General features: G+C 41.0%; 1 protein-coding gene across 1 annotated transcript in view; it reads left to right on the forward strand.

Moving 5' to 3' along the window:
* LOC109935311 (guanine nucleotide exchange factor subunit RIC1) overlaps window positions 1-23075 on the forward strand; it is a 152124-nt gene that overhangs the window by 81694 nt on the left and 47355 nt on the right. Inside the window, exon 5 of the mRNA XM_048620346.1 lies at window positions 21721-21835. Within this exon, the coding sequence (XP_048476303.1) occupies window positions 21721-21835 (115 nt within the window). The remainder of the gene's footprint in view (window positions 1-21720; window positions 21836-23075) is intronic.

Genomic DNA, 23075 nt, shown 5'->3' on the forward strand with positions numbered 1-23075 from the left:
GGCCCGAAACATCAGCCTTCCTGCTCCTACGATGCTGCTTGGCCTGCTGTGTTCATCCAGCTCTACACCTTGTTATCTCAGATTCTCCAGCATCTGCCGTCCCTACTATCTCTGATACTGAAGATACTGATTGGTTAACACACGGGAGACAGAGAATCAGGATTATTGGGTCTTTTTCAAGTTGGAAAGATGTAACTAGTGGAGTGCTACATGGATCAATACTGCAGCCTCAATTATTTACTGTTTACATTAATAAGTTGGAGGAGGAGGCAGAGTGTAGTGTATCCAAATTTGCTGATGATACAAAAATAGATGGGAGTGCATTTTGTGACAAGGTCATACTGACAAAATGTTTCCACTAATGGGTGAATTTCAAACTAAGGGACTTAGTACAGAATAAAGGAAAACTCATTTAAAAATGAGATGCGAAGGAATTTCTTTTGTCAGAGAGCAGTGAATGTCTGGAATTCTCTACCTTAAAGTTCTGGAGTCTAAATCATTGAAAGTGTTTAATGAGAAGGTAGTTTTTAAAAAAAGCTCGCATGATAAAGGAGTTGAGGCTGGAGCAGATGAGCCATGATATTATTGAATAGCAGGCAGCTTAAGGCCTGAATGGTCTTCTGCTACACCTGTTGCTTGTGTTTTAATTACAACAGTAAATACAGTCAAGTACTTTGAAACTTCTGGTGCTCACAAAATGTATTTTATTTTTTCATTACAAGAATACTTTTTTGATTTAAAGTTGTTAAAGGACTTGAGGTTTGGAAATGTGACATAAGTGTTTCCTTTTCTAGAATTCTTATGCTTGATCTTCAATTCACAGCCCCTCGTCCTGCTGCTCAATTTCTGGAAGAAAACTGAGGTTTGTTGTGCAGCCTCAATTGCAAAGTTACTTTAAATTCCAGGAGTGAAGTGAGCACTGTTGGAAAAGGACATGAGCCTTTGGCCAACTCTCCCAACCTGTCCAGCTGGGGAAGTAGCTCCTGAGACAAAAATAGCTGATCCCAATTTGATTGTCTTTAAGGGGTCCAAAAATAGTTAACCTTTGAAGCAAAAGTATAAGCAAACCTCTAACTTTTCTTGGACTCAGGGAGCACCCAGGATCTTCTTTGACAGAATGGATCGATTTCATCTTGGCTCAAAGCAGCTGATTAGAATAGGTTCTTTGATGGTCCTCCCTGGTCACTTAAATGACCTTGTCCCCACATGTAGCCTTATGTGCTTTATGTCACCCTCCTTTTGTTTGTAAATTTTTTTTCAGGGCATGTTTCTTTGAATTATATCATCATTTCCAGTTTAATCTAATTGCATATGTGTTGTGTATCATCCTATGTAGGAGACATCTGATGTTGGGACTGGGTTGGGAGAAAATGTGGAAGAACGTTAGGCTAGAGCTTTTATTTTGGGCAATGAAACAGACTTTGCCTCTCACCCTGGCCTTGGTTACCTCTGGCATTGTCTCACTCTATCCATGTTCCTGCCATATCTCTGCCTGATCTTTCTTAAATCAACCTGGTCATATATGCTATGATACACCACTGGCAAAGGCAGGTCTGGAAACTAGGTCTCCTGACCCAGAGGTGGGGACACTACCACTGTGCTCCAACAGCTCCCTGACTCTTTGTTCTTTTTTTCAAAAACGGTAAGGGTTTGTATTCAACTGTTCCCTTTTCCTGTATTCCATTCTGAGCTTATACTGATGGGCTCCATCTAGTGATAGACGTTGATCGGTTCCAACAATGCTGGGATGCAGAAGCTCCCTGCAGCAACCAATTTCAGCCACTAGATGGAACCTGGTTAATTTAAACCAGATGAGTCTTTGTAAACATTGCATACAGTTTTGTATCTCTTCCAAATTTAGTGATGCATTTTATTTGCAAATTATTTCAATTAAAAACAGAGCACAGCACTGTACGTGCGCAGTATTTCAGCTTATACAGTACATTTCCACACTTATCAAACTCCAGATTTACCATAACTTTCTTTGGGGACCCCAGTCCAAAGATGTGCGGGTTAGGCGAATTGACCTTGCTAAACTGCCCCGTGGGGATGTGCAGTAAGTGGATTAACCATGGTAAATGTGGGGTAATGGGGATAGTGGAGGCTGGGTCTGAGTGGGATGCTGTTCAGAGGATCAGTGCAGTTTCAATGAGCCAAATGGACTCTCTTTGCACTGTATTGATTCTATCCTATTCTATTTTATGATTCACTTAAAGTCATGTCACTTGAAATCGCTGTTGTCAGGAACTTTAAGTGAGGACTATGTGTACTGCAGTGGGTTCTATGTTCTCAGCTGCAGGCAGACAGACGTTGTGCTTCACCACATTGTACCAGTGGAGGAGGGCCCATGATTTTCACTGTGAATAGATTATTCAGCAATGGTTTAATTTTTAATTAATTCATGGGATGTTGGCATCACTGGCTGGCCAGTATTTATTGCCCATCTTAGTTGTCGTTAAAAAGATGGTGATGAGCTGTTTTCTTGAACTGCTGCAGTCTCCTTGCTCTAGGTATGCTGTTCAGGAGGGTGTTCTAGGATTTTGACATCCTCGCCAATGCTTAACTATATTTGATTCAGCATCAAAACTTATTGGATTTCTCATCAAAGTGGTGATTCTTCAAGTGAGATAATGAGTGGCATCAGGGTATTCAACTACAGGTGGTACCTCAACCCAGCCAGATTCTGTCTTCATTCAATATCCACACAAGATTATTAATTTCCAGCAATAGTGTCTATATAGTAATCGGGCAGGATCTCTGTAAAATGGTCTTTGAGCTTTAGTATTTGCTATAGGTCAGGTGTTGTTCGAGTGGGACACTTCACAGCAGAGCCATACTAGTTGCACTTTGCTGTTCCCTTCAGCTAGATAAACTTTTTCACATTAACCTGCTAGCAGTTCATAACAATGCAGTGAGGTCAAACAGATATCTGGACCCTTGGTAAATACCAGGAGCAGTAGTCTATCTCTCTAACCAATGAAATCTACAGAGTCAGAGCTTTTACAGCACAAGAAGAAGCCTTCCAGCCCATTGTGTCCGTACCGATCATCAAGCATTCTATCTACTCTAATCCAGTTTTCTAGCACTTGTCTATAGCCTTGCATGATATGATGCTTCAAGTGATCATGTAAATACTTCTTAAATGTTGTGATCCTTCCCTCATTTACTACCCTTTCAGGCAGTGAGTTCCAGATATCCACCATCTTATAGGTGAAAATATTCCTCCTTAAATCCCCACTAAACCTCCTGTTCCTTACCTTAAATCTGGTTATTGACTTATTGCAAGGGGGAAAGGTTTCTCCCTATCTACCCGATCTATGCCCCTCAGAATTTTGTACATCTCAATTAAGTACTCCCTCATCCTTCTCTACTCTAAAGAAAACAACCTCAGCCTATCTAGTCTCTCTTCATAGCTGAAATGCTCCAGCCTAGGCACTTCCCTGGTGAATCTCCTCTGCACCCTCTCGAGCGTAACCATATCCTACCTATATGGCAGCAACCAGAACTGCACACACTAGTCCAGCTGTGGCCTAACTAATGTTATATGTAGCTGCAACATAAACTCCTTGCTTTTGTATTCAATGTCTCAGCTAATAAAGGCAAGTTACCCATATGCCTTCTTAATCACCTTATCTACCTATCATGCTGCCCTCAAGGATCTATCGATGTGCACACCAAGGTCCCTCTGATCCTACATAGGATTGAGAAACTGAGGCACTTCAGACAAGTGGAATTAATGAAATAAAATCAGTTATAAAAATAAGATTAGAAAGATTGGATTAAGAGAGGGGTGAAGAAAAAGCAGCAAAAATAAAGTCAAATTTTGACATTTTTAAAATCATTTACTGCAAATGACTATATAGAAGAATGAGATTGAGCATTTTAAAATTTTCTCATTCTGTACCCAAGATGTGGATTGGCATTGCATTGACAATTATGAGTTGAAAAGGTCTTATGGTTTTAATGAACAAATTTAACATTTTCCATGGTGAGTTCATGTGAAATCAATAGTAAAAGTTAGCAAATTTTAAAAGATAACAGAGGGGCTGAAGCTTCAACATTATTTGTACAATGCTTTGCAGCTCATGCTGTGTTGTTTAATCCCCTAATTCACAGACAATTTGCACTTTGATAATGATGATGTGCATCATTAGCATGTTGTTAATTTTCCAAAGAGCCAGAGTTCCAATGAACCAGAGTTCATTGATTTGAACTGACGATTTGTCACAATATGACAAGCCATTCAAATCCTGAGATATTTCAAAGCTACCAGTTGAGTATAACTTATCCTGATCATGGTACATTAAGTTTGTTTGTTCCTTTACCTGTCTTTCCACTTTGATGGCCCTGCAGCATGTAACAAAATTGGAAGACAAATGCATTTTAAATGTGAAGAAAGGGCATTTAATGTTAAATGTATTATTCAGTAAAACTGTTATGGGCACATTATTTGAAGATTTGAAATATATCATTGCTCCTTCTAATGAACAGTAGGAATAAAGCAGCAACATCTCAGGATCCTACTCAATCACTTTGCTAAGAATCATTTTTCTCTTTTTCTCACCACTTTTCTTCTATTCCCACTCCTCCTTTCTTGTAAACATTGAGCTGTTGCTGTGATATAGGTACACAGATGCCGATCATCAATCTCCAGTACTTCACTAGCAACTTTGTATTTCTATAATCTTCCTCACATCTAAGAAAGTGTTTTCCAATGGCAATGGAGAAAGGGCAGACACTGAGCAAGAGTCAGATTAGAGTTTAAAAGAATAAAAAGCACTGTAAAAGAGAAGGCAGTTCAGGAATACACAAAGGAAGAAGATGAAGGAGGTTCTGAGAATTGGCGATTAAGAATGCATAGGCATTATACGGATCTTGGCTAACTTGCCAGTGCTGTAGAGGAGAGAAGAAGTGAGGATTCTGCGATGATGAGAAAAGGGAGCATTCACCTGCCTCTGTCTGGAAGAACTGTGAGGGATGAGTCCACAGATTAGTGAAAGGCTAGCTCAAGGATTTTCAGATTGATTTGTTGGAGAACAGAGAATCAGTGAAATGGTGGAGGTGATGGAACTGCAGACACTGAGGCAGACAAGGACATGAATAACAATGTTCCTTAGTTTGTGAGGGTGAAGTAGTGAGTTGAAGTTGTATAATTTATGTTATGGGCGAGGCATGGCCTAGTGGTATTATTGCTGGACTGTTAATCTAGAAACTGAACTCATGTTCTAGGTACCCAAGTCTGAACCCTGCCACAGCAATAAAAATTTGGAATTCACAGTCTAATGATGACCATGAATCGATTGTCAATTGTTGGAAAAATCCATGTCCTTTAGGGAAAGAAACTGCAATCCGTACCTGGTCTGGCCTACATGTGAGTCCACAGACTCACAGCAATGCAGTTGACTCTCAACTGCCCCCTGGGCAATTAGGGATGGGCAATTAATGCTGGCCCTGCCAATGATGCCCACATCCCATGCATGAATTTTAAAAATAAATGAGCAGATATATGAAGTAGTCCTTTCTTTATTGTTTTAGCTCTTACGTGACTGCTCAATTGTTCCATTTTTAATTTTTGTTTTCTCAATGCAGGGCAGCTGCACAAAATTCATGAGCTTCCATTAAGTGGGTGTAATTGGAGAAAGACGCTTCTGGATCTCAAACTGGATTGTGCAAGTGCACCTTAAGTCAGCCTGTCAATTTCATTGGGGTTCTCACCTAACAAGAGGCTTAACAATAGTGACCCGGTTGACAAAAGACTTTCCTGTTTTCATTATATTTGCAAATAAATTTCTGTTTCTGCTCAGAAATAAAATGCTTCCTATAGGTCAATACATTTTAAAAAAGGCCAGTTCAGGTCACTTTCTATTTCAAAGGGTATCTTTCAGGTCAGTGAAGCACATTATCTGATGCAGAATGTTGGAGTTGGTAATATTTCAGGTTGTTTTCAACTGACCTGGAGTTTTGCTGCTGCCTTGACAGTTTCCCTTTTTGCTTTTGTGCTGCCGTACTGAAAAAGTTAAAAGTTATTGGTATTAAAGTAAGCAGATTAAAATAACTATGAGTGCCAAGTGGCCAAAGGGAAAAAGGAACGAAGAGTTGGATGGGTAGCTTTGTAATTTTCTTGTAAATTGGCAAATTTTAAAAGTGAATTAACAGTGTTGGAGTGTGAATTTCTTGTATTCATAGCTCTCCTGCCTTCTCCTGTTTGAACGTTGTGGGTCATAACATTTGGAAGCAGCTGCTATTTCATTGGTTCATGAAGACCAAAACTGACCGACGAGACAGTGGACCCAAAATATGTGTCCGACCCATGATATTCAAACCAGCCAAGCAACAGTTAGTATTCAGAAAGAGCAAAGCTACGAAACAATGGCCTCACTATTTAACTTTCCTGCTCAGTGGAAAAAAGGTGGGTTCAGAACAGACGCTGATCATTTATGCGGGTGTTGGTACCAAAGTTTGTGTCATTTATTTCCCACCTCTAACTGCTGTTGAATGATTGGCTTGCTAGGCTATGTCAAAGATCAGTTAAGAGTCAATCACATTGCTGTGGGTCTAGCGTCACATGTAAGTCAGTCCCAGTCAGGGTGGCAGATTTCCCTCTGTAAAGGAAAACCAAACCCTATAAAAATAGTTTTCTGGCATCTAAGATTAGCTATCAATTCAATTTTTAAAAAATTTAATCAGATTTTATCAATTAATTTAATTAAATTCCACTAGCTGCTATGTTGGAATTTGTGCCTGTGTTCCTAGAGCAAGAGCCTGAGCCTCTGGATTAATAGTCTAGTGAACTTACCACTATGCCATCATCTCACCCCAAAGTTTTTATATCCTGCTTAACCTCAGCATCACTGACCTCAGAGGAGAATAAAATCAGGTTCCAAAATGGGTAGTCAAACCAAACATTCAACAATCCCACTGGTTAGGTGAATTTGAAATCAAAGTATAAGGCACAACTTTGAATACAGAGGACAATGGTGTGATTCAGCAATCATGAGGCCAAGATTGGACATTCTAAATTGAGAAAATCGAGCCTGACAGAAAATTGGCCAACCTAAAGTAAACAGCAGCCAGTAGTTATCAGTTACAGAGAGCAGCGGAAACCAAGATCAAATACATCATAAAGGTTCAAGGGGAACCAGTTACAATCAGCCTGAAGACTGTATTCAAGAAGTATCAATCAGGTCTGGCATCTTGACTGCCTGAGTATGTGCAACCTCCCAGCATGGCAACAGTAAAGGGTGTTGGTCCGATCCCATTGGATGATTTGAACCCAGCTCATGACTCCATCGGCCAAAAACCATGGAACGTTTTGAAATGTCCGTTGTGGGGGGGGGACAAAAAAACACACACAGCTAGAAGCCACCCCTCAGTGAAAAATCAGCAAAGATGTGCAGTGAAAACTCAACCTGGCCCAGGAGCAGAGCTCCGACTACCTGGAGAGCGAGAGTAAAGATCCTCCCCGATCTGAGACCCACCTTTGTAGAAGAAGGCCAGCCCTACACGGAACAGGAAGGAAATTCCAATGGCTCAATGCAAAAACTTGGATTGTTGTAGGTAATATCCTTTCTCAGATAGATAAAGCTAGATAGAGAGCAAATATTGCTGGAGTTTGGGAAACACCCACATTGTGTTTTAATAAGGAATATTTAATAAGGAATAATAAAAATGAGTTGAACCACAAATCGAATACTGTGTCCCTTTGTAGCCTCACCAACAAGAGCACTTTGGTTAAGTGTTTTTAATACATAAGCTGGTTGAAGTGCCTAGACAATATTGGTGTCCCTTGGTGTGCTTCAATTAGAAGTGTTTGTATAACCTCTGAAGTCAAACCCCACCAACTTTGAACTCTCAGACATCCAGCCTGAGCCTGACTTAAGGGGGTAGCTGTTCCATGTGCTGGCCAGGATTCAAGTGGGTTAAAGAGGGTGATTGGGCCATTACCTAAGTGCTTCTAATATGAGGAGGACAAACAGCCAGAGTTAGCGCAGGGTTGGGGACCCAAGGAAAAGGAAATCTAGCATGCTAGGGTAGGGTCAAGGACCCATAAGTGAAAAGGGTTGAGAACCCAGAGTCACTGAGAAGTGAAAAAGCAGTTAACATAGTGTCAGCAACCCACAGAGAGAGTGAGAGCAGTAAATTAGAAGGAAACAATAGAAATGGCAGGGCACCCAGAGTGGGAGGAGGTATGAAGCAAGTACCTAAATAAGAAGTGACCCAGATGGGTCAACCATTGCAGTGAGCAAATAATGGGTCTGGGACTGATGGGACAGAAATGCTGGGAGGTGGAAAGGAAAGCTGAAGGAAAAAGTGATTTAAACCTCAGCAAGGCTATAGCAATAGCCAGATGCATGGAGCAGCAGAGGGAGAGAATGGGAAATATTGAAACTAGGTAAGGAGCTGGAGGAAGTGAACCAGGAACTGGAGAAAGTAAGAGTCAAATTAGCAGAGCAGGAGCAGAGGAACCAGGTGAATGTGGTACACTTGAGACAGTTTCAGACACCGTGTGATCGAGTGTATCAGGAGGCTCAATGCACAGTCGGCGATTGGGACAACCCAAAAACCCATGAACAAGCTGACGAGAAACGCAAAAACCCACAGGCTGCACTCAGCTTCCTGCGTCAGACAAGCAAAGAAAACAGAGCCTGCACTGGAGACCATTCAAAATGTCAATGCAAAGTTGAAATATTAAAGTCCCAATTTTCCATGCAAAAGGGAATGATATGTACATTTTGGACAATGGAATCAGCTGGGGACAGCGATTATGGGATAGACTGGGAGGAAATTGATGAACAAACCAATAGGTACGGCAAGAGCAGCAAGGATTGAGACACCACCCCCTTTCCAGAGGAAGTAGGTGCTTCAGCATCCCCCAGGATCTTACCCTACCCCAATGAACCCACTGACCACTATCTGTCAGGACAGCCAGAACAATAATCCAATTACTTTAACAGCCCTATTTATGGTGGCATATTAGGCAGAGATACCAAACAAGATCCCTGTATTTAAACCCACAGCTGACCCCAGTATGTTTTTCAACAGCACCTGGCAATGAAGTGTTCTCAGAGGAAGGGTCACCGGACCCAAAACATTAACTCTGTTTTCTCTTCACAGATGCTACCAGATCTGCTGAGCTTTTCCAGCAACTTTTGTTTTTGTTTCTGATTTACAGCATCTTCACTTCTTTTAGTTTTTAATAAAGTGTTCTCCACTGGCTCGATGATATTGAGGAGGTAAAATTCATATTAATGTATTTGAACCCCATGATCCATTCTGCCTTACCCTGTCCTTAGAATATGGGAGGAGGGGAGCTCCAGGCCTTTATAACGGCAATCCTGCTGCTGTAGGATACAATAGGAGAGAGCCAATAAATACATTAAACAAGTGTAAGCAGCAAAAGGGAGACCATCCAACCACATTTGCCAAGTGCCTGAACACACTGTTCACAGCAGTCTTCAGTAACCTAGATTGGACTGCACTGATACTGCAAAACAGGGCAAATTGGACCTGAACACTTGTCACTTGTGTATCTCTGAGGCAGTGAGGAAGGCCTGTGAAAATTTTGATCGCACAGACAACAACTGCACAGAGCAATGGGTGATCAGGAGGACAGCCTGGACTTGGGAGAGAGTGATTCATGAATCAGAGTACCCAAATAAGACAAGGGAAAAATGCATCCAGTAAAATCCCCAAATCCCGGTCCCATGAGGAGGAACAAAGGGGAGTTATGCCCATTCCGCAGTGAGAGATAGAGATCAGCAGCAGGGAGGTCTGAGGAAGCAGCCACCGTCGCAAGGGAAGTGTTATAATTGTGGGTGCATAGATCACTTCGCAAGAGACTGCAGGCTACCCAAGGCAGTTAGTCACCACAGGAGTCAGTCTGCAGACCCAGGTCCAAGCTACTGGAAGAACCAGAGAGACAAGCAGCAGTTATTTTGGTGAAGGATAACATACAGTCAAGTTTAGCGGAGGAAATCCCACTGTCTAACTCCTTGTACCTCCAGTTGGATACACTCCTCAAAGTGTGTTGGAGCTGTGCCTCTCCTCAGTGGGAGTGCAGTGCCAGATGGAATGGTGTGGGATGGACCTGGTAGATGGCAAGGTGGAAGGCCGCCGTTGAGTTTTTATGGGAAACGGTGTTAGGGCGTAGTGTCGGGCTTAAAAATGATCTCTCTAAACCAGATCATCAAGGATTATTCATTATGGGACATTAATTGGACATGATAATGAGCAATTGATGCAAAGTGGGAAAATACATGAAAACAGGCCTGGTGTAAGAAACAGAGAGAACAAGGTGTAGAGCTGGATGAACACAGCAGGCCAAGCAGCATCAGAGGAGCAAGAAAGCTGAGGGTCCATACCCAAAACGTCAGCTTTCCTGCTCCTCTGATGCTGCCTGGCCTGCTGTCTTCATCCAGCTCTACACCTTGTTATCTCAGATTCTCCAGCATCGGCAGTTCCCACTATCTCTGGTGTAAGAAACAGCCTGTTTCGGCTGGGAGGTAGCTGCATAATTTTCATTTTTTGTGGGAACCATCATTTTGTCTAGTTAACACAAAGGCACCTGGAGATATTTTCAACTTGTTTGCTGCATGGTAGAATGTCTGAAAAAGTACAGAAAGCATGATGAAATGCTGATACAGCACATAACCAGAATAGTATTAATATCAGGAACTTAGTCCCACATGTTGGACTTTCACCATAGGACCGGGGTTCACAAACCTGGGGCTATGAAATCTGTGATAGCACTCCAAGTGCCATCATTGCCAAAGTTTCCCATGAGCTGAAAGACAGTGAGACTCATTAGTTTGCATATGTATAAGGTAATTTAAGCTTATAGATTCACTCATTAATTTGGATATTTATTGAGTAGATTAAGTTAATAATTTGCTATGCATTGAAACACACATTTGTTCCTATATTAATTTTGATCAGACCTTAAAGAATCTGTTAAGTACTTTTCGCCTAACCGTACACTTGGTCCAGAATGACGCTTAACACAACCCAAGATTTTGATTTCACATGCCTCACCCATAAGGGAATTCTTCTGAGCAGACCTATAGGATGGGGCAGAGATAGAACCCATATAATTTAAACTGGGAGACATAGTCTGCTATCACTCGGCAGGGTCGGGTAATCTCCATACAGAACCTGAGCACATTTTAGGCTCTGACCTTATGAGGAAGCATCAGTTATCTTTCAATCCGGCCTGTTGCTGTATTTGGCAAATACTCAAGCCTGACAAAATCCAGAGAAGATTGTGACAAGCACAGATGTACAGAGAATTTGTATCATGGGGGAGTTGTGGATTAGATTCATTGAAATGACTGAAGATCCAGCAGCTCAAACCATTGTCACAGAGCACAAGAGCATTCACCAGTCGCGAACATGACTGCGATCATATAGAGGGCAGGGTCATGATAGATGGACTGGACCCAAAACCACAAAGACTATATACTTTCCACAAGCATGATGTGGCGGTGTGGTGTTGGACTGGGGTGGACAACGTCAGAAGTCACAAATCTTCCTTACTGACGTGTTTTAACACCATCACCTTGATAACTTATTATGACCTCGCTACCTTAATAAGTTTGTACAGTTTTGGATTACTTGTTACTTTGGTTAGACTCTCAGCCTGCAACTCTTATACCTATCATGTTATTCCAGTCATTTGGTTTGTCTCCAGCACCATTTTATTTTTTAATTTTTTGTAATTATCTCTCTGCCTCATTTAATTGGGTTATAGGTCAACTCCTTCACTTACTATTCAGCTATTGACGGTGTCACACCATCTGAAACTTTTGATCATCTGCAGAGACTTATTATTAGACACTCTACTCACACCACTTGAATGATCTTTTGATCTCTCTGCCCATTGATCTCTGCCTGTAAATTCTGTGCCTGTATGGTTTTCATCACTTCACCTGATGAAGGGGCAGTGCTTTGAAAGCTTGTGATTTCAAATAAATCTGTTGGGCCATAACCTGGTGTCGTGTGACTTCTGAACTTTCCCTAAGTAGGCAGAGGGGAAAGTGGCCCACGTCATCAACAACTTGTTAAAACAAGGAGTCCTACACCTTGTAGAATCTACCAATAACTCACCAATATGGCCAGTTAAGAAACTGGACAGCTCTTGGTAGCTCACCATCAATTACATATGTTGTGAAGTTGACATAGTACTTGTGGATTGGAAGGCAGGACATTAGAATTTGTTTGTAAAATGTTTGGGGGGGAGGAGTGTGTGGTCCCTCTAAAAGATGCACAAAGAGTTTTTGAAATTGAAACACTGTATCAAAAGGCTGTGCTGTTAACAGGCAAAGCAGAATCTTTACCAAGACAACAGTTTTTTGAATTTAGCCAAGTAATTTAAACCAGGCCCTATATACCAAAACACAATTAAATTTAAGTCAGATGGTTTTGCCAACCTAGAACCAATCCTATTGTAGGAAATTAATAGGTCATCAAGGGTATAAAAAAAAAGGCATTTGAAAATTGGTGTGAGAGCAAACTGTCATCTATTAAGAGAACAACTCTCAACAGCCATCAGCTCCAAAGAAAGAGAAAAACACTGGCTCTCATGGAAATCTGAAAGATCTCAGAGTAAGCACCATCCAAATAAAGATACATTGGCACACTTAGCTAATATTTCTGACACAAGAATTCAACGGAGGAAGTCATTCCTGACTGGAAGACAGCGGAGAAGGCAAAGAACATTCCAAAAGACTCACCCTGGGCTGTAATTTTGAGAGATTATGCTTTAATTTTTTATTAATTTGGTTTATATACGTGATACTCGTATCTATTGGAACACATATCATTAGAATTTTTTCAGAGATAGTAGGACCTGCAGATGCTGGAGAATCTGAGATAACAAGGTGTAGAGCCAGATGAACACAGCAGGCCAAGCAGCATCACAGGAGCAGGAAAGCTGACGTTTCGGGTCTAGACCCTTCTTCAGAAAAGATCTAGACCAGAAACGTCAGCTTTCTTGCTCCTGTGATGCTGCTTGGCCTGCTGTGTTCATCCAGTTCTACACCTTGTTATCTCATTAGAATTTTGTTTTATTCAGGAATAGTTAGTTGCTAGGGGGATTTGTTTGGTTTGTTACTAGTTCTGTGAATTTGTTAACTGTTAGAGTTAGATAAATAAGTTGTCATTTGTTGATTATAAAGTGAGTGTCAGGGATTCCTTTCATTGAGCCACTTCTTTATAACAGACTTGGGGTGAGAGGCAGGTTATACCATTTTTCACACCTCTTTTAACAGATTACAAGGTGAGGTGAGCTTCTCTGGGTGTTTCAGTTTTAATTATCAGAGAGGTGTTGACCACTCCTTCGTAACAGATTAGGGGCTTGAGTCCAGGATCTGGCCGGTTCGTGTACGGGATCTGAATAGACCTGAACGGATTTGTACAGCTTTAAACAGACTTGGGGATTAGTGTCCTAGATCTTTAAATAAAACTTTGGTGAGAAGTGGAAAATCTGTTTCATTTTGGTTAAATCAAAAGTGGGGGAAATGGCTCTGGGGTTTGATGCTGCTTCCCAAATTTGCAAAGCAAGTTTAGAAAGACAGAGGAATGATATACTTTTAGACTTAGCAAACAGGCTAGAATTGGGTTTAACTAGGGATAAGAGGAAAGCTGAAATTGTAAAGGACTCAGTCAAGCAGTTAGGTATACCAGAGAAACAGGCAAGTGCAGTAGAGTTAGAAAAAATAAACTGCAAACAAGACAATTGGAGTTAGAAAGGGAAAAAGAGAGAGAAGTAAGAATGTTTGAGCTGGAAAAGATGAAGTAGGAACTTGAAGCAAAAAGAATTCAAATGTCAGAATGAAATGTACAAAATAGGAGCGAAGATGAGCAAAGTCATCGTAGCCAACAGCCTGATAGGGATATATACAAATATGTCCAAGCGTTACCAAAATTCAATGAAAAAGATGTAGAAACATTTTTTTAATTTCCTTTGAGAAATTGGCTAGGCAGATGAATTGGCCAGAGACTGTATGGATAATGTTAATTCTGACCAACTTGGTAGGCAGGGCGAGTGAGGTGTTTGCAACACTGTCAGGGGAGGTATCAGGAGACTATGAAACAGTGAAACAGGCTATTTTGAGTGCCTACAAATTGGTACCAGAAGCATATAGACAATGAATCAGAAATATAAGGAAGGAACCAGGTCGGACTTATGTTGAGTTTGAAAGAATTAAACATAGCAACTTTGATCGAGGTGGGTGAGCACATTAAAGAAAGAAAAGACATATGAGGTTCTTAGGGAGATTATTCTGCTGGAGGAATTCAAAAACTCATTTCAAGAAAAGATAAGAACTCATGTTGATGAACAAAAAGTTCAAACAGCGAGAAGAGCTACAAATATGGTGGACGAATACACATTAGTGCATAAATTGAAATCAAGCTTCCGACAGCAATTTTATTCCGTGAGGGATAGAAATTGGGAAAAAAGGAGATCCTTCAATGAAAAACAAAAAGTAGATCACAGTGGAAACAGTTTGCCACATGTGAAAAAAAATTCCTAAGAGGGCGCAAAGGAGGTAAAAGTTCCCAGGTGTTTCCAATGTAATAGAGGGTGACACACAAAGCCATCATGCTGGTGAACTAAGGGAGGCACTGGGAAAGGGGATGTGGTAAAAAAGACTAAACCAGTGAGATTAGTTCAGGTAGTGAAGGAAATCCCAACAGAAGTCAAGGAGCTGCTGGAGATGCACAGCCTACTCATGGGCTGGATAGTAAGATAATGCCAGATCTCTTCAAAGACTTCACCTCTGTGGGTAAGGTTTACTCAGGTGGAACAGGGGGAGAAAGTAAAGAAGTTACAATGTTGAGAGATACGGGAACTGGTCAGTCTCTAATAGTAAGAGATGAAAATATTTGCACTCCTTCTGAAATGTTACCCAAGAGAATGATAATCAGTGGAATAAATGGAGTGAGATTTAGTGTTCCCCTGTGTAAGACTAGGTTGGAAAGTCCAATCAATACTGGGGGAGTGACAGTGGGAGTGATTGAAAGAATGTCTATTCCAGGAATACAGTTTGTTCTTGGAAACGACCTAGCCGAATCAAAGGTGGGAGTGATGCCCATTGTAATAGGGAAGCCAAAAGAAAACCAGGGAACTGAAGAGTTAAAAGAAAAATACTCTGGAATTTTTCAGGGCTGTGCGGTGACAAGATCCCAAAGTCATCAGTTAAAGCAAGAAGGGAAAACAAAACAGAAAGATGAAGGAGTTGAGGTCCAGTTAGCGGACACTCTGTTTGAAGAAATGGTAAAGGAAAAACCTAAGCAGGTAGAGGATCAGGCAGAGGTGATTAGTTCTGAAAGGCTAGTAGAGTTACAACAAAAAAATGAGACAATAAAAGATTTGTATCATAAAGCCTACTCGGAAAAGGAATCAAAATGTATTCCAGAATGTTATTACCTTAAGGATAGAATGCTAAGGTACAAATGGAGACCATGGCAGGTTAGTGCAGGTGAGAAATGGATGGAAGTTCACCAGGTTGTGTTTTCGGTAGAATACAGACAGGAGGTATTGTGGGTAGCACACAAGTTACCTGTAGGAGGTCATCTAGGGATGAAGAAGACTCAGGCTAAGATACAGAAGCATTACATAAGGCCTGGATTACATAAGGATGTGGTTGAATTTTGTCATACCTGTCATACGGGTCAGATGGCAGGAAAACCACAGGCAGTGATAAAAACAGCATCTTTGATGCCAATTCCTGCATTTAAAGAATCTTTTATGCTGGTTAAGGTTGATTGTGTAGGTCCCCTCCCTAAAACCAAAAATGGGAACCAACATTTCCTAACCCTAATGGATGTGTCTACCAGATTTCTGGAGGCAATTCCATTATGGAATGTCAAGGCAAAAAAGGTTGCAGAAGAGTTGCTTGCTTTCTTCACCCATTATGGACTACCCAGGGAGATTCAGTCAGACCAAGGGTCCAAATTTACTGTCAAATTGTTTAAGAAGGTCATGGATAGTTTAGGCATCAAACACTTTAAATCAAGTGCATACCATCCTGAATCCCAGGAAGCATTGGAAAGGTGGCATCAGACCCTAAAGACAATACTGAGGGCTTATTGCCAAATGATTTGGATAAAGGTATCCCATTTAGAGATGCTCCAGATGAATCGACTCAGTTTACTTCATTTGAATTGATATTCAGACACGAAGTAAGAGGGCCTTTAAAATGAATTAAGGAAAAGTTGATAGTCTGAATTCAGAGATCTCACAGTTGGCTTATGTGTTTGAGGTGAGAGAGAGATTAAACAGAGTAGGTCAAGTAGCTAGACAACATTTGAAGGTGGCATCGCACCTAATGAAGCAAGCAGCAGATAAGAAATTTAAAATTCGTACGTTTGGCCTTGGGATAAACTATTGGTGCTGTTACCAGTGGTAGGAGATTCCTTAAAAGCAAGGTTTGGTGGCCCCTTTCAGATTGAGAAGACGTTAAGTCAAGTGAAGATGCCAGATAGGAAAAAAGATTTATCGGGTATGTTGTGTGACCATGCTGAAACCTTGCTATGACAGGAAAAGGGAACCAAAGAAACAGGTATTAATTACTGCTACTCAGAGTGAGGAATCAAATCCAGATGATTTAGATTTTGATATACTTCCAAATAAATTAAATAATGAGTAAGTCCTTAAAGAATGGGATAAGGTAAGTGAGCTACCTGAGCCAAAAATAGAGAACAGAATTGAAAGGCTTATTGCCGAACTACGAGGACATATGTAGAAATAGAATGGGGAGGATTAATGCAATAGTACATGTGGTTGAAGTAGGGAATACTGTTCCAATAAAACAACACCTGTACAGGCTTAATCTTTTCAAAGCAGCACAGTACAGAAGGAAGTGGAAGCGATGTTCAAAGAAGACATCATCAAACTGAATCAAAGTGAGGGGAGTCCGCCAACCGTGTTGGTTCCCAAACCTGATGGTACTCAATAATTTTGCATAGATTATTGGAAGGTTAACACCATGACTAAATCAGACTCATACCCAATTCCAAGGCTGGAGGACTGTGGGGATAAAGTTGGATAAGCCACTTACATCACAAAGTTGGACTTACTTCGTGGTTAGTCGGAGAGAGTGAAAGAGGTATTGGCATTAGTAACCCCAAATGGGCTATATCAATTTAAAGTAATGCCCTTTGGAATCAAGAACACACCCTCCACATTTCAAAGATTTATGAAGAGAGTTGTGGCAGGATTGACTAATTATGCCATCTATATAGATGATTTAGTGATCATTAGCCATTTGTGAACAGATCACGTGGCGTATTTGAGAGATTACGGAAGGCAAAGTTAGTCATAAATTTGGCGAAGACAGAATTCACAAATGCGGAAGTGATGTTCTTAGGACATAACATCGGACATGGAAGGATGACACTGAGAAGCATGAAGTCAGAGGTCATCAAGGAACTTCCAAGACCATCCATGAAGAAGGGAGTTCTACGATTTTTAAGACTGAGTGGATTCTACCGGAAATTTGTACCAAACTTCAGTAGCATCGTGGCTCTGCTGATGGATTTGCTGAAGAACATGAAATTCCGGTGGACAGAATAATGCCAGGAGGCATTTGAGAATTTAAAAGCAGTGTTAACAACCGCAGTAGTTTTAACTCCGCCAAATTTCTTGTAAACCTTTAAAATCACCATCAACTCAAGTGATATAGGTGTTGGAGCTGTGTTGATACAGGAAGATGATTGTGGAATTGAAAGACCAATTGGTTATTTTTCAGAGAAACTCAATATCTATCAGAGAAAATGAGTTATTGAGTTTGGTACTGGCCTTACAACATTTTAATGTTAATGTTGCAAACAATATATCGGAGACAGTATGTATGCTCATCACAACCCTTTGACATTTTTGGAGAAATTTAAAGACAAGAACAGCAGAGTATTTGGAGACTTATGTTACAAACACTTAATTTACAGATTGTACATGTTGCGGTTCGTGAAAATGTTATTGCGGGTGTGTTATCACAGATTTAAAAGAAAAATGTGTGTATAAGATATAGACACGATAGTATTCTATGTTATATATGTGTACATAGAATTAATAGTAAATGTGTAACTCTAGATTAATGACCTATGTATATAGTAAAAATAGTGTTAAGATTTAGAGAAAAAAAGAAGCCATCTTTTCATAATGATGATTCATTTTTTCTTAAGGTGGAGGTGATGTGAAGTTGGCATAATATTTGTGGATTGGAAGACAGGACATTAGAATTTGTTTGTAAAATGATACCGGTGAAGAGTGTGTGGTCCCTTTAAAAGGTGTTTTTTTAGGCTTGGAGATTAAAAAAGCTCTGCAGGCAGCAGCAGATGCACAGAGAGTTCTTGAAATTGAAATATTATATCAGAAATCTATTCTGTTAACAGGGAAAGCAGCAGTTTTACAAAGACAACAGGTTTTTGAATTTAGCCAATTAATTTAAACCAGGCCCTAGATACCAAAACATCATTAAATTTAAATCTGATGGTTTTTACAGCTGAGAACCAATCCTATTGTAAGAAATTAATAGGTCATCAAGGGTATAAAAGAAGAGGGTATTTAAAAATCAGGATGAGAACAAACTGCCATCTGTTAAGAGAACTGCTTTCAACAGCCATCAGCTCTAAAGAAAGAGAAAATCACTGGCTCTCATAGAAATCTTTAAAATCTCAGATTAAGCACTATCTAAATAAAGATACTACAGCACTCTTAGCTAATATTTCTGAAAAAGAATTTGACAGGGGAAGGCGTTCTTGACTGGAGGACAACAGATAAGGCAAAGAACATTCCAGAAGACAGATCTGGCTGTAATTTTGAGAGATTAAGCTTTTATTTTTTTTACTAATTTGATTTATGTAGGTGGTACTTGTATCTATTGGAACAGCATACCATTAGAATTTTGTTTCTTTTAGGGATAGTTAGTAGTTAAGGCGGAATTGTTTGGTTTGTTAGTAGTTCTGTTAATTTGTTAACTGTTAGAGTTAGATAAATAAATTGTTATGAAGTGAGTATCAGGGATTTCTTTCACTGGACAACTCCTTTACAACAGATTCGGGGTGAGAAGCAGGTTATACATTCTTCACACTTTCTTTATCAGATTACGAGGTGAGGCAAGCTTCTCTGGGTGTTTCAGTTTTGATTGACGTAGAGGCTTCACCCACTCCTTCATAACAGATGGAACTAAATAAAACCATCATAATTATAGCATCAGCAACAGCAACTAGCCCCAAAATTATCATGAGGCAGTTCCCACAGGCAAAATATTTCATCATACTGGATATTAGTAATGGATTTGGGTCTATTCTACTCCACCAACACTGCCAATATAAATTCACTTTTGCATGTCAGGGTCAGCAATACACATGGATCTGTTTGCCCCGAGGTTTTCACAATTTTCCATCAATATTTCATCAGAGGCTGGCTAAAGCGCCAGAGAAGTTTTGCTGACTGTACTGCTTAGTTCAGTATGTGGGTGATCTCCTTTTGCAGGCAGAGGGTAGGACCAAACATCTGACATTGTTACAGGAACTGTTAACTCTTCTCACCACTCTAGGGCTAAAGTTAACCCCAAAAAGGCACAGATCATGGGATCCCAGGTCTCATTGCTTGGGATATGTGATAGCTCAAGGAATCACGAGATAGAAGGGAGTGCAACGAGGCTGTAACCCATTTGCTCCTCCCCAGGGATATGAACTTGTAATGTTGCTTTCTGAGCTTAATGGGATATTGTCGAAACTACTTTGATGGTTTCATCACTAAAGCTGCCCCACTGTCCTTCTTAAAAGGAACGCCCTGTGGGAATGGGCTGAACCATGCACAGATGCTGTCGCTGAATTAAAACAGGCCCTAGTGCAGCCCCCTGCACTGCAGGGCCCAATCCAGAACTTGTCTTCACCTTGGAAGTTACAGCTAAAAATGCCACACTAGCAGCCATGCATTCCAAGTATGGACTGGTAGACTATAACCGGACTGTGCCTTCCAGACTTTTCACCAGTAGAACAGGACTTCTCTACGTGTGAGAAGTATGTGCTAGCCACATTCTGGTCTGTACAATATTTTGCTGCTATTATCAGCCTGAATTCTCTGACTATTTGGGTGGAAAATAACCCCCTTCAACTTGGGCTGGACGGCTGTATGAAAGATGGTACAATCAGCCAAAACTGCAAAGCGCACTGGACCTTAATGTTACAGAGTTGTGACATTGTGGTTAAATGTGCCAAAGTGCCTACTTTCCCAGCTGACAATTTGAACTCCAGTGGAGAGCATTGTAAATTTTAGGTAGAGGCAACAAATGGACTTAAGGGACCATTTGTACCAAAACAAACAGGAAAAGACCCAAGCGAACCTGAAGAATAGAAGAGAGATTCCCCCAATAAGGAATTTTGTAGACGCATCCTCTATAGTGGAGGATGGAGACTGAAAGGCAGGATGTGGTATATGCGTGGAGAACCACAGAGGCATACCCCTAACAGAGTTAGCGCTGAATCTCCCCAATATAATGAGTGCTCAGGCTGCCAACGTTGAAGCTGTAGCTTACATAGTCAGTCACCCTGTCAAACTTTCTCCAACAGCAGACATGCAGACAACAGACTTTCTGCCACTGTGGGAATCTCGAGAATTCATCTTGACAGATAGGAAACCATTTACTGTCTGCACCCCTGCTCAAATTTATTCTCTAACCCTCCCAAGGCCACAAATATGGCATCACCAAGATTAGAATCCACCACCAAACTTCCCCAACTGGGAACATTAGGACAAATTGCTTAGTAGGGTGGAACAAGTAGACTCCATTGCTGTGAGCTAAACAAAGGTCAAAGATCTGCTACAGGCTCAGAGTAGTGATGCCGAGTTAAAACAAACGGTAGGGAACGAACCTCATCTCGTGTATCAAGTGGGAACACAAATTAAGCACTAGGGACAGATTTGTTCTGAAAAATGGATAGTACTTGGTACCAATTCAGGACCAAAATCAAGTGATATATCAATGCCATGATGTCCAGGGCTATCAAGGGACAGAAAACACTACTGACAGAATTAAGTGATTGTGTTGGTGGCCAGAAAATGTGAAAAGACGTAAAATATTATGTCTAGAACTCTATCATCTATACCCAGAATATCCAGACTAGTATGTCAACAAAGGAGAGCTAAGGCATACTAGGCGAATAGCAGGACTGTGGTGTGACCTTCAATTAGACTATGTCAGTCCCCTACCATCCTGTAAAAATAAATCCTGGTCATCGCGTCTTTAGCAACTGGGTAGAGGTGTTCCCCACTTGTATAAACACACAAAAGTTGCAGCGGACATCTTAATTTCTTTAGCACCTTTTCACTGGATGGAGTCTTCCCACAGTATAAATTCAGATCAGGGAACTCATTTCACATCCCAGATAATACAGGCAGTGGTAAATGTACTTGGTATCAGCCAAAGGTTCCTCTTTGCCTACCAACATCAATCCATTGGGAATGTAGAGAGGATGAATTGCACTGTCAAATGGATGCTGCAAAAATTCATCCAGCAAGACAACTCATCCTGGAACTTGGTTTTACCCATTGTCTTCATGTTCAGAAGGAACTCACCCTCCAGTTCAACTAGATTCACCCACATTCTAATGACCAGACGTCCCATGAGAGATATTGAACCCTTAATTAGACTGGACTTGACAGAGACCGAGGTTGAAGCCCTCTGCCCAAGAAAAATGTGAACATTTTAATAGAAAACGTATAGGTTGCTCACAAAGCAGTGGCCATCAGAATGGCAGAAAGGAAAAAGTGAAGAAGGTGTACTTTGATGGGAAGGTGAATCCGGGAGAATACAGAATAGGACATCGGGTAACGTTATAAATTTTACAGCCAGGAACATCCCAGGTATTCAGGTCCTGATTCAGTGGTGGGCAAGGCCAGTCCATCTCTGTACAGAATTTTGCTAGATACAGGAAAAATTGGTTGTTACCAAGTTTATCAGTTAAAGGCCTACAGAGCCCCAAAGCAACAGCCACCAACTCCACAAGGGGGACAAGGGAATACTAACCCAAGTCCTGACACAAATTCCAATCAGTCATTGATTCAGACCCAATCCAAATTTCTGATCGCCAGCCCCAGTTACTGATCCAGGCCAGGATCTTGGACTAGCTCTGGGCACTGTCCCTCCAAAGGAGCTGAACCACAGTTGGTTTTGTGAATTCTGGTCAGAAGATACAGGCCTCCGCATGCAGCAGCCCTGAAGTGAAAAGGATGATTAAAGGCAGTCTGCCCAAGAAATTGTCCTATCAGCGCTCTAGCTCAGAAACAGAGTCAGTCCCTTTATGAAGGCAGTTATTCTAATGCTCACACCAATAGCCAGAGCCCTCCCACCTAGGAAGTAGGGGGGCAATTCTTTCTCTCACTCTTTCTCACAAACACACACATTTCTCCCCCACCATTACAGCGCAACTCTGGTGCTCCGTTATTCCATCCTGGTATTAGAAGATCACTGTCATATTTCTCTGTTACCACTGTAGCCTGAATCTGCCAGTCAATCCTGATCATACAGGGCTATGGCACCATAGATAGATAGTTATTATCATCATCATTATTGTCTTTTGGGCCATCTGCATCATTTGGCCATTTCTAGTTGTCTAAACTTTAGTCATGTGCATCTCTGGGACTGCCAACACACCAACCTGCTTCCAGTCCTCCAATTTGGATTAATCAATGTCAGGCCTAGGTGAGGCCTGAGACACACACAATTGAGTGAGAAAAAAGGAATTGAGAGAATTCAATAAAAGTACATTTTGGGAGGAGTTTGGCTGAACATGATCCCAAACCAGGCAGATTTAGAAAAAAATCTCAACAAATGGAGAAGGTTGGAAGGTATCTAAACTTGGGCAAATATTATATCAGGATAATAACAGATGCTACCTTCATCCCTTGTCCAGGATGATGACACATAGCCTGCTGGTCTAGACCATTGTGCAGGGCTGGATGAACACAGCAGGCCAAGCAGCATCATAGGAGCAGAGAGGCTGACGTTTCGGGCCTAGACCCTTCATCAGAAAAGGGGGAGGGGAAGGGGGTTTTGAAATAAATAGGG

This window comes from Rhincodon typus, chromosome 3, assembly GCF_021869965.1.
Source record: "Rhincodon typus isolate 14 chromosome 3, sRhiTyp1.1, whole genome shotgun sequence".
NCBI classification, from domain to species: domain Eukaryota; kingdom Metazoa; phylum Chordata; class Chondrichthyes; order Orectolobiformes; family Rhincodontidae; genus Rhincodon; species Rhincodon typus.